Source organism: Rhinoraja longicauda, chromosome 5, assembly GCF_053455715.1.
Source record: "Rhinoraja longicauda isolate Sanriku21f chromosome 5, sRhiLon1.1, whole genome shotgun sequence".
Classification (NCBI taxonomy): domain Eukaryota; kingdom Metazoa; phylum Chordata; class Chondrichthyes; order Rajiformes; family Arhynchobatidae; genus Rhinoraja; species Rhinoraja longicauda.
The window spans coordinates 62647100-62660172 of NC_135957.1; the positions used below are offsets into that span (position 1 = coordinate 62647100).

General features: G+C 48.7%; 1 protein-coding gene across 1 annotated transcript; it reads right to left on the reverse strand.

Annotated features, from left to right (window-relative positions):
- Positions 1-3303: 3303 nt before the first annotated feature.
- On the reverse strand, positions 3304-3743 carry rps19 (ribosomal protein S19). The gene is given in 5 exon segments (XM_078400190.1): positions 3304-3386; positions 3389-3524; positions 3526-3570; positions 3572-3610; positions 3612-3743. Coding segments are annotated over 5 exon segments (435 nt in total).
- Between the last annotated feature and the right edge of the window lie 9330 nt (positions 3744-13073).

Below are 13073 nucleotides of genomic sequence, written 5' to 3' on the forward strand. Positions count from 1 at the left end.
TGTTAACTTTGCCATCATCCTCCTCTCTCCCACCACCTGCACTGAGTCGAGAGGGCAACCCAGGACAGAGCTGGCCTTCCTGACCAGCTTGTCGAGTCTCTTCCCTTCCACCGCTGAGATGCTGCTGCTCCAGCAGACCACTCCATAGAAAATGGCTGATGCCACCACCGTGTTGTAGAAGGTCCTTCGGAGTGCCCCCTGCACTCCAGAGGACCTGAGTCTCCTTAGCAGATAAAGTCTGCTCTGGCCCTTTCTGTATAGTGCATCGGTGTTTTCAGTCCAGTCCAATTTATTATTGAGGTAGACACCCAGGTACTTATAAGAATCCACCCTCTCGATGTCCATTCCCTGGATGTTCACCGGTGTCGGGGGGACCTGGCTACGCCTGCGGAAATCTACCACCATCTCCCTGGTTTTCCCCGCGTTGATCCGGAGGCGGTTCCGCTGGCACCAGTCCACAAACTTCCTTGATCAGTTCTCTACACCCTGTCATCGTCGCCTGTGATGAGGCCGATGATGGCTGAGTCGTCAGAGAACTATATATATTACAATATATATTAATGATTTAGATGATGGAAATAAAAGTAACACTAGCAAATTTGCACATGACACAAAGCTGGGTAGCAGTGTGAACTGCAAAGAGGAGGCTATGAGGTTGCAGGGTGACTTGGACAGGTTGAGTGAATGGGCAGATGCATGGCAGATGCAGTATAATGTAAATAAATGTGAGGTTATCCACTTTGGCGGCAAGAACAAGGAGGCAGATTATTATCTCAATGGTGTCAGATTAGAAAAAAGGGAAGTGCAACGAGACCTGGGTGTTCTTGTACACCAGTCACTGAAAGTAAACATGCAGGTACAGCAGGCCATGAAGAAAGCTAATGGCTTGTATACACTGGAATTTAGAAGGATGAGATGGAATCTTATCGAAACGTATAAGATTATTAAGGGGTTGGACACGTTAGAGCAGGAAACATGTTCCCAATTTTGGGGGAGTCCAGAACCAGGGGCCACAGTTTAAGAATAAGGGGTAGGCCATTTAGAACGGAGATGAGGAAAAACTTTTTCAGTCAGAGAGTTGTGAATCTGTGGAATTTGAGGCAGAGAATTCCACAGATTCACAACTCTCTGACTGAAAAAGTTTTTCCTCATCACCGTTCTAAAGGCAGTGGAGGCCAGTTCTCTGAATGCATTCAAGAGAGAGCTAGATAGAGCTCTTAAGGATAGAGGAGTCAGGGGGTATGGGGAGAAAGCAGGAACGGGGTACTGATTGAGAATGATCAGCCATGATCACATTGAATGGCGGTGCTGGCTCGAAGGGCCGAATGGCCTACTCCTGCACCTGTTGTCTATTGTCTATTGTCTATTGGCATAATGGCATGTTCATAACGAGAGAATTTGAGCATAGGCGTAAAGAGATCCTTCTGCAGTTGTACAGGGCCCTGGTGAGACCACATCTGGAGTATTGTGTGCTGTTTTGGTTTCCTAATTTGAGGACGGACATCCTTGCTATTAAGGCAGTGCAGCGTAGGTTCACGAGGTTAATCCCTGGGATGGCGGGACTCTCATATGAGGAAAGACTGGGCTTGTATTCACTGGAATTTAGAAGGATTAGAGAGGATCTTATAGAAACTATTAAATTATAAAAGGACTGGACAAGCTAGATGCAGTAAATGTTCCCAATGTCGGGGGAAATCCAGAACCTGGGGCCACAGTCTAAGAATAAAGGATAAGAATAATAAGAATAAGAATAAGCCTTTTAAAACTGAGATGAGATAAAAATTTCACCCAGAGAGTTGTGCATTTGTGGAATTCTCTGCCACAGAGGGCAGTGGAAGTCAATTCACTGGATGAATTTAAAAGAGAGGTAGGTAGAGCTCTAGGGGTGAGCAGAATCAAGGGATATGGGGAGAAGACAGGCACGGGTTACTGATTGTGGATGATCAGCCATGATAACAATGAATGGCAGTGCTGGCTCAAAAGGCCAAATGGTCTCCACCTGCACCTATTTTCTATGTTTCTATGTTTAGATTATAACTTGTATGATGCAGCACCTGTTCTTTGGCCACTTGTGGGCTTTCTAAGCTTTGAATATGGCAAGATTTGCAGGTGATTTCAGCTTGGATGAGTGATGGACACCTTATTGACAAAGAAAATGGATTATGCAGTGCGCAGGGCTAAGGAGGTGAAATATCCATTTGCAGTCCCTTTTATAAGACTGACTTTTCCTGACGCACCCAATGAAACCTTAATTTGTGACCGCTTACTAAAAAAAGATAAGCTGTTTGAAAAGAATACCTACCTTGATGTGGAATCTTTCAAATAAACCACATTTAAAGGGGATAGACCACTGCATGGAAATACCAAGTTATTTTATCTTGCTAGCAATTTTTGGCTGATGAGTTGAACTGAACCTGACCTTATATGCCTTGTGTATGATCTTGTAATCGGTAGAGAACAGAACTCTCAATCTATCACTTTGGACTCAATTATCTCCATACATTAGATCTGAAAATAAATAAGGAAAACACTACATTAGCCTCATTTATATAAATGAAAATGAAGCAAGTGAAGATAAATATTCAGTGATATTTCAGTGAAAATATATTCAGTGATATTTGTACATCGATGCTGAGGCAGATAAATATTCCACAAGTTCCACAGTTTCGAATGCCTAAAAAATGGTGCAAAATCCCACTGGAAATATCAAACCTTTACCTAATTATTCATAGGTACAGCTCTCAGAAAAGCACAAGAGAAGCCAAGCAGTGACTTTGCCAGATTGCGTTAAGCAGGTAACAACAAATTGAAATCAACTTCCAATGGACAGCATTAACTTAAGGATAACCACATGGCAAAGAAAAGAATAGCTCCCAGGTTTCCCAATGTCACTTTCAATCACCTATGATATCATTATTCAGAAATAAATTACTCTTCCTTCATCTATTTCCTGGATAACAGAACAATACTGTGTGCAGACAGCAGTGAAAATTGGCTCACCTCAACCTTCTTAAGGGCAACTGGGGATAGGAAAATACCTGCTAATCTTAACAATATGGTTCACACTGAGTTAAGCAAGTACATTTAAAGCAAATTATACGTATGCTTATGGTGAGAAAATGTATCATTTTTTTGTTAAAATACTAGGCTGCATAGAAAATTTGGATGGTGAACCTGTATTTACCACTTAATGGCGCACCAAGGAGGATTTCGAAGTGCAATTGTGCATTACTAGCAACTGCTCCAGTCAGTAACACAATTAATATTTATTTTATCTCTGTTAAAACATGACACACCGTTCTCTCAATGTTTCTTGCTGGCTGCAGCAACTTAACCAGCGATCCTGTCCAGGTCCCTCTGCCCTTGTGGAGTCAGTTTTCGTCCCCGTTGGGATCTTTCTCCACCATCTTGAGCCCCTTGAGAGACTGCATGACATTGCGCACGACAGACTTGGAGGCGTGGCTGAAGTCATTGGGCTTCACCCCGTTATGTTGGCGGCCGCCGTAAATCTTGCTCATGGCCCCCCACGCCCACTCCACCTCGCAGGTACAGGTGACGCACTGTGGAGGCGGGCACGGGTGTAGAACCAGTTCTCGTCGTAAGGAGCAAGGCTCATTGTGTTTGCCCAGCTTCACCGTGTCCACCCAGTCTGGCACCTTCAGCTTCCCCGACTTCTTGAGGAAGGCTCCTAGTGCACGGACAAACTCCTGCTGGTTAACGTCATTCACCGTGATTCCTGGCATTATGGCGAGTCCGAAAACATGTTGGTTGTAGAAGAAGTTTATTGCAGCCGCAATATTCGAATACAAAGTTAAACAACAAGGTAAAGGACAACCATCAAAAAACTTACTGTCTTCTTCGAAGACTTCTCCGAACTGAACATTTCGGGCGCCAAAAGCGCACATGACAACGCTGGCCAATCAGCGATGTCGCTCTCTGGACCAATCCCTACGGTCGCGCTCACACGTGACCTTGCTGGCCAATCTGAGGGTTCGACGACCCGGACCATTCTCTATGGTCGCTACATGACCCCCCCCAGAACCCGAGGTACGGAACCTAGCAGGGAGCCGGATTTCGCGACCATAACGAGTAAGGAGAGGGGCAGCCTGAACCACAGGAGCAGGGGATTCCGGACTTGGAGGAACTGCCGGAACGGGGGGTCCTGGACTGAGCGGAACTGACGGAGGTCGGCCTCTCCTAGGGGTTTGGCCGACCAGGACTGGTTGATCCGGATCCAAGTGTGCAGGTTTGAGCCGGGACACCGAGACGAGCTCACTCCTGCCGCACATGTCTAAGGTGAAGGTAGCCGTTCCCTTACGCAAAACCCGGAATGGCCCTTGATAGACCCTCTGCAACAGGGCACGATGGGAATCTTTTCGCAGAAACACAAACTCACAGTCCTTCAGGGAAGGCGGTTCATGTACCATGGGACACCCATGACGTGAAGTCGGAACTGGAGCCAGGGAACCCACCCGTGCCCGGAGAGATGCTAAGACTGATGGGACTGGAGGCAGCTGGTCTGAGGGGTCCGGAAACAAATCTCCGGGTACTCGAAGTGTCGAGCCATATACTAGCTCCGCGGACGACGCACCGAGATCTTGCTTAGGAGCAGTCCGGATGCCCAGAAGAACCCAGGGGAGTTGGTCTACCCAGTCCGGGCCTTCAAGCCTTGCACTGAGGGACGCCTTAAGTTGACGGTGGAACCTTTCTACAAGTCCATTTGCCTGGGGGGTGGTATGCAGTAGTGGGTTGTAACTTGGAACCGTACAGTTCTGCGAGCGCGGCCCAGAGGGACGAAGTGAACTGCGGCCCCCTGTCAGTGGTAATAACTGCCGGGACCCTGAAACGAGCTACCCAATGGAGGGCCAAAGTCCTGGCACAAGAGGCTGCCGAGATATCAGACAATGGAAAAGCCTCTGGCCACCGGGTGAACCGATCCACCACCGTGAGGAGGTGGGTGTAGCCCCGGGAGGAAGGCAAAGGCCCGACCAAATCCACGTGGATGTGGAAAAAATGAACTGCTGGGACCTCGAACTCCTGTACGGGAGGCTGGACATGGCGCTGGACTTTAGCGGTCTGACAGGGAACGCAGGAACGCGCCCAACCCGCTACCTGTTTCCGTAGGCCATGCCAGACAAACCGAGCTGCTACTAAAGCAGAGGTGGAGCGGATGGACGGGTGCGCCAGCCCATGAATGGCATCAAAAACTCGGCGCTGACGGGAGGGCGGTACTACCGGCCTGGGACGGGGACGGGAAACATCACACCAGACTTTTGTGCCTTCCGACCCGCAGGCTACCTGAGCCAACTTCAATCCCGAAGTGGTGGACTGTTATGCCGAGGCGGTATCCGCTAGAAGCTGTGCCTCCGCAAGCTCCTGGGGATCCACCTCGCAGTCCACCGCCGAAATAGGGGAACAAGCAGGTCTAGACAGGGCGTCAGCAACGGCATTAAGCTTACCCGCGACATGACGGACATCGGTGGTAAATTCGGAGATAGCAGTCAGGTGCCGCTGCTGGCGGGCCGACCATGGGTCAGACAATTTGAAAAATGCAAATGTTAATGGTTTGTGGTCCGTAAAGGCTACAAATGGGCGGCCCTCAAGGAAATAACTGAAATGACGAACAGCTAATTAGAGGGCCAGAAGCTCTCGGTCAAATGCGCTATACTTCAGCTCAGCCGAATTTAGTTGCCGGCTGAAAAACGCCAAGGGCTGCCAACGGCCACCGACCTGCTGCTCCAAGACCCCGCCCACCGCCACGTCAGAGGCGTCAACCGTCAGGGCCGTGGGGGCGGAGGGGCTCGGGTGGACCAACATGGTGGCGTCTGCTAATGCTGCCTTAGCTGCTGTAAAAGCCGACACTGCGGCCGGGGACCATATCAACTCTACCGGTTTTCCCGCAAGGCACTGGAAGAGCGGGCGCATGACCCGCGCAGCTGCCGGAATGAACCTATGGTAGAAGTTAACCATACCTACGAACTCCTGTAGTCCTTTTACTGTGGTGGGCCTGGGAAATGCCCGGATAGCCTCCACCTTCTCGGGCAAAGGGGAGGCGCCGGCAGGGGTAATTCTGTGCCCTAAAAAATCAAGAGAAGGGAGGCCGAATTGACACTTGGAGGGTTGGATAATGAGCCCGTGGTCTTGGAGCCGCTGGAACACAGTCCGCAAGTGGACCTGGTGTTCCTGCACTGAGGGGCTGGCGACCAGGATGTCGTCTAAATAAATAAACAAAAAGGGTAAACCCCGACCCACACGGTCCATCAGTCGTTGGAAAGCCTGTGCCGCGTTCTTTAAACCGAAAGGCATACGCAACCATTCAAACAACCCGAACGGAGTAATCGTGGCAGGTTTCTGTATGTCCTCCGGCCGCACCGGAATCTGGTGGTATCCTCGCACCAAATCGATTTTGGAGAACACCACCGCTCCTCCCAGCCCAGACGAAAAGTCCTGCAGGTGCGGTATGGGGTAGCGATCAGCCGTGGTGACAGCATTGAGACGCCGATAATCGCCACATGGTCTCCACCCCCCAGATGCCTTGGAGACCATATGCAACGGCGAGGCCCATGGGCTGTCGGACTGACGGACAATGCCCATTTCCTCCATCTTCCTAAATTCCGCCCGTGCCACCACCAGTTTGTCTGGCGGTAGTCTCCTGGCCCGAGCGAAAACGGGAGGGCCCTCGGTGCGGATGTGATGGACCATGCCGTGCTTGGCCGAAGGCGTGTCAAAACGTTGGATGAGCAGCTCTGGAAACTCCGCCAGGATCTCAGCATACGAGTCAGGGGCCGCGACGACGGCCTGGACAGTAGGGCTGGGCGGGGAGGCGATTGTCGGAGCGACGGGCTCCTCGCTGGCGGAAGGTCGGAGGTCGTTACTGCGGACATCAGGGACCAGTGAAAAAGCCCAGAGAAAATCTGCGCCTAGGATTGCTTGTCTGACGTCTGCTATGATGAATGGCCATTCGTACGTGCGGAGGCCTAACACAAGGGACATCTTCCGTATACCGAAAGTGCGAATGGGGCTGCCATTAACCGCGATGAGGGTGGGACCTTTCTTACCCGTTCTGGTTTCGAGGTCGGTCGGCGGCACTATACTGACGATGGCTCCCGTGTCTACCAAAAATTCTGTGTCCGTGAATCGATCGTGGACGTAGAGACGTCGGTTCTGGCCAATCGCAACTGCCCCTATGTACGATCGGCCGAGGCATTTCCCGCGAAGGTACAAGGTCTACCCCATCGTAGGTGATAATAGCACCAGCCGCGCTTGTGCGGAACTTTTTGGCGGGCTTTCGGAGAACTGGCGGGAGACGCGGCGCCATCTTGATGTCGCTGTGGCGTGGCCATCGATGTCGAGACCTTGTTGATCGAACCGCTTGCCTTCGATTTAGCCGCTATGAGCGCGTCCGCTTTCTCTGCATATGCTTCGGGGTCCTTAAAAGAACAATCCGTGAGCAGCAGTCGGACATCCTCGGGAAGCTTCTCTCGGAATGCCTGTTCGAACATGAGGCAATCCGTATGCTCACCGGCTAGCATCATCATCTCGGCCATGAGAACGGACGGCCGTCGATCTCCGAGGTCCGGTAGGTGCAGAAGTTTTTCAGCGCAATCATGCCTATTAAACCCGAAGGTTCGCAGTAACAATTTCTTCATTGCCTCGTACTTGCTTTCCGCAGGCAGATTAACGATGATCCGCATCACGCGTGTGGTCGTCTCCGGTGATAGAGCGCTGACGAGATAGTAATACTTCGTCGAGTCGGCCGATATGTTCTTTATATGAAATTGGGCTTCGGTGTGGACAAACCAAGATTGCGGTGAATGTGTCCAAAACAACGGAAGGTGAACGCTTACCGCGCTTAACTCCGGTGTGCCAGGCGCGTCATTCAACAACGAGGCGTCGTGTTCCTGCATAGTCGGTGATCGTCCAGATCACGTCGGGGTCACCAATATGGCGAGTCCGAAAACTTGTTGGTTGTAGAAGAAGTTTATTGCAGCCGCAATATTCGAATACAAAGTTAAACAACAAGGTAAAGGACAACCATCAAAAAACTTACTGTCTTCTTCGAAGACTTCTCCGAACTGAACATTTCGGGCGCCAAAAGCGCACATGACAACGCTGGCCAATCAGCGATGTCGCTCTCTGGACCAATCCCTACGGTCGCGCTCACACGTGACCTTGCTGGCCAATCTGAGGGTTCGACGACCCGGACCATTCTCTATGGTCGCTACAGCATCCTCTTTCTCTCTATCTCGTCCTCAATATATATTTTTCTTTGTTCTTAACACAGAAAAGGACATGAAGACTAGGGTGCTTGGGAAACTTAATGGCAATGTCTTGAAGACAGTTCATGTTACAGTGGAAGACTTGCGAGATGTCCCAAAATTTATAAAGGTAGATAAATCTCCTGGGCCTGATCTGAAATATTAAAGGACACTGTGGGTAGCTAGAGAAGAAATTGCAGGAATCCTGACTGAGATATGCTAATCATCATTAGATATGGATGAGGTTCCAGAAGTCTGGAGGGTGGATAATGTTGTGCATCTATTCAAGAAGGGCTGGAAAGAAATACCTGGCAACTCTCAACCGGTAAGTAATAGAAACATTACTGGAGAGAATTCTGAAGGATAAGATATACATGCATTTGGCAAGACAGGTGGTGATTAAGGATGACACAAAATGCTGAAGTAACTCAGTGGGCCAGGCAGCATCTCTGGAGAGAAGGAATGGGTGATGTTTCAGGTCAAGACCCTTCTCTGGTCAAGACTCCAGACTGTCAAAGCAGCCACAGCCAGACATAAAAAATAGCTTTTTTTCCACGAGTGGTAGTTCTACTGAATAACCAAAGTCTGTAGTTTCTTTTTTACTCTGGTTTAATTTCACCCACATGTTTAGACTGTAATGTTGTATCCTTATTGTTTTGATGTGTTTATGCTTTATTCTTAATTGTTAACTGTATGTTTGTGTTGTCATTTGTGAGTGGAGCACCAAGGCACATTCGTTGTATATGCACATACTTGGCCAATAAACTTATTCATTCATTCATTCATTCATTCATTCAGATTACGAATAGCATATACATGTACATCGGAGATTATGTCTCACAGATTGAATTGGGTTTCTTGAAGAAGTCTTCAAGAATGTTGATGAGAGCAGAGTTGGAGATGTGATCCGCATGGACTTCAGCAAGGCCTTTGATAGACTTCAACAAGGTGGGCTGCTTGGGAAGGTTAGACAATAGACAATAGACAATGGACAATAGGTGCAGGAGGAGGCCATTCGCGCCTTCGAGCCAGCACCACCATTCAATGTGATCATGGCTGATCATTCTCAATCAGTACCCCGTTCCTGCCTTCTCCCCATACCCCCTGACTCCGCTATCCTTAAGAGCTCTATCTAGCTCTCTCTTGAATGCATTCAGAGAATTGGCCTCCACTGCCTTCTGAGGCAGAGAATTCCACAGATTTACAACTCTCTGACTGAAAAGGGTTTTTTATCATCTCCGTTCTAAATGGCCTACCCCTTACTTTTAAACTGTGGCCCCTGGTTCTGGACTCCCCCAACATTGGGAACATGTTTCCTGCCTCTAACGTGTCCAACCCGTTTTAGTGTACTTTTAGTTTTGTATTATGTGGGGGGTGGTGGGGGGAGGTGGGGGAAACTTTTTTAATCTCTTTCCTCGACGGAGATGCGACTGTTTTCCGTGTCGTATCTCCATCCGCACTGCAGCCTAACATCATGGAGCTGGCGGCCGCTCGCTGGGGATCTTCAACCGCGGAAGCCTGCAGACTTAGCATCGTGGAGCTTGCGATCCCTTTGTCAGGGATCGATTTTGGAAGCTCCAACCACGGAAGTCAGTGGACTTTAACATCATGGAGCGACTTCAGAAGCTCCAAGCCGTAGGAGCTTCGACCACCCCGATCGCAGAATCGTCGATCGCCCCGATGCAGGAGCTTTGATCGCCGGCTGCGAGAGCTTCGATTGCACCAACTACAGATAGTTCGACTGCCCCCACCGTGGGAGAAAATGGAGGAAAGAAGATAAGACTTTATTGTCTTCCATCACAGTAGGGAATGTGGAGGAGCCGCTGTGGTGGATGTTTATGTCAAATTTTATGTAATTGTGCGTCTTTTTGCTTTTTTGGTATGACTGGATGGCAAATCACATTCCTCGTATGTTGCAAAACATGCTTGGCTAATAAATTACGATTATGATTATGATTACGATTATGATCCAGGGAGATGCAGAATCCAGTTCTGTCGAATCCAGAACTGGATACAGAATTGGCTTTGCAGTGGGAAACAGAGGATGGTAGTAGAAGATTGGTTTTGTACTGGAGGGCTGTGAGTAGTGTGCCTCAGGGATTGGTACTGGGTCCATTGCAGTTTGTTATTTATATCAACAATTTAGATGAGAATGTACAAGGCAACATTTGTAAGTTTGCAGATGACACTAAAATGTATAAAAGTTGAGACATTGTGTTACAGTTGTACATGATGTCAGTGAGATCACACTTTGAATATTGTGTTCAATTTTCACCCTGCTCTAGGAAGCAATGCAGAGATTTAGGAGACTAGACCAAGCGGACCTGTTGGACATTGGTGCAGCACCCTCACCTCCCCCCCTGCACCTCCCCTCTCCCCCCCCTCCCTTCTCCCCCTCCCCTCTCCCCCCTCCCCTCCCCTGCCCCACTCCCCTCCCCTTCCCTCCCTCCTCCCCTCCCTCCTCCCCTCTCCCCCTCCCTCCTCCCCTACCCTCTGCCTCCCTCCTCCCTCCATCCCCCTCTTCCACCCCCCTCCCTCCCTCCTCCTTCCTCCCTCCACCCTCTCCCCTCCCCTCTCCCTCCCCCTTCTCCTCCCCCTTTCCCCTCCCCCCTACTCCATCCCCCTCAACCCCTTATCCTCCCTCTTCCCTATCCCTCCCTCCCCCCATGCCCTCCACCCCCCTCCCTCCCTCCCTCCCTCCCTCCCTCCCTCCCTCCCTAGGAGATAGATTTAAACTTTAAAATGTGAATAACTTCTTCCATTAGCACCAAAGAGAAGACGGTGAGTAAGGTGGGCCTAAAATTGTCACGCTATCGTGAACCATTTTGGCTGTAGTTCAGGAACAAACAAACAAACAAACAAACAAACGAGAGTTTAAGTATATAGATTGCCAGGACTTGAGGGCCTAAGTTATTTGAAGACATTAGGCAGGCTAGGATTGTATTACTTGGAGTGCAGAAGACTGCGGGGAGACCTTATAGAGGTGTACAAAATCATGAGGGAATAGAGAGGGTGGCTGCATGAAATCTTTTTCCCAGAGTAGGGGAGTCAAGAACTAGAGGACGGGTTTAAAGCGAGAAGAGAAATACAGGAACTTGAGGGGCATCTTTTTTCACACAGAGGTGGGTTTATGGAATTGAGCTACCATAGGAGGTAGTTGTAGTAGATACAATAACAATATCTAAAACATTTGGGAAGGTACATGGATAGGAAAGGTTTAGAATATGTGCCTAGTGACGGGTGAATGAGACCAGCTTAGATAAGGCATCTTGGCATCTTGGTTGGAATGGATGAGTCGGGCCAAAGGGCATGTTTCTATGATGTAGGCCTCTATATTTCTATAATATGAAACATATGCATTGTATTACGCAGCCGATTAATTAAAACCTGATTTCCGTGGCAACAAATTGTTTCCCTTAATTGTACAAGTAATGTGACAAATTAAATTACAATTATTAGCACTTAAATATGGAAACAACAACAGAATATGCAATAAATTATAAATGTAAAAGACGATTAACAATGCTTCTTGGATCTGAAATATTTTGTTATTTCTTTGCAGATTGAGGGGTTGAAATTGATATCTGCCAGCACCTGGTGGGCAGCACGAACGGATGCAAAAGACCCAGAGGGCTGCAACCCGCAGGGGGAAGCTGCCAAGCACGTCCCCCAAAGACCAGAGACTGAAGAGGAGGGAGCTGGCAATAATGGATGTGAGAAGCAAGGCTGGTAGGAGAGGGGATTGGGGGCTGGTCTACTGTGCCTTCAGGGTCGGCTGCGGGAGACGCCTGCAGGGCACAAAGGTAAACGGGCGAGGAGAGGGATATTGGTTCGCTGGACGATCCAGATGTCCAAGGAAGATGACTGCTGAAAGCCCTGCAGCTGCCTGGAGCTGTGAAATGGATTTTGAAAATGGTGGCAAAACTGGCACGTCTTGTATGTGGTCTCAGTGGACCATTTATGAAAACTTTACTAATCAGAGATTGTGCTTAGGTATAGAAATACTTTAATGGACTGTTTTCAAAACAAAATCACAATGCATTTGCATATGTGACAATAAATCATCTTCCCCCCCCTACCGTTTTGACCAGTCAGGCTAACTGGTCTATAATTCCCTGTTTCCTCTCTCCCTCCTTTCTTTAACTTAATTACGTCCCCAGCAACGTCCTTACTATTGAGATCTGCAGTTGTGCTCTCCTGCAACCTTGAATTTGTTGCATTGGTGTAGGGCACCGAGAAAAGACTGTCGACTGGGCCTTTTCAGTATTGTCCAAAAGCTTGTGGCCCTGGGAAATAGGAACAGACAAACTCTGAAGAAGGGTCTCGACCCGAAACGTCACCCATTCCTTCTCTCCCGAGATGCTGCCCGACCTGCTGAGTTACTCCAGCATTTTGTGAATAAATCGATTTGTACCAGCATCTGCAGTTATTTTCTTATACAGACAAAGACCATTTGGCCCTCCGCACACCTATCATCACTCAATAAGATCCAAAGCTGAGCTTTAACCACAACACTACTTTGTGGCTTTAACCCCATGTCCCTCAATTCATTTAACAATCAATTATCCTCTGTTTTGAATTTACTCAGTGAATGATTCTTCATAACCGTGTGTGGTGAATTCCAAAGATTCACTACACACTCAGTGAAGAACCTCCTCGTTATTTCTATCCCGAGTGACAAGCTAATTATCTTGAGACAGTGAGCCTGATCTTAGGCAACTCCGTTTGGAGAAACATCAAATCTGAATCTATCCTGTAGTAAAATCCTCTCTTGTTCTTCTAAATTCAAGAAAGTAGGGGTCTAGCCCACTTAAT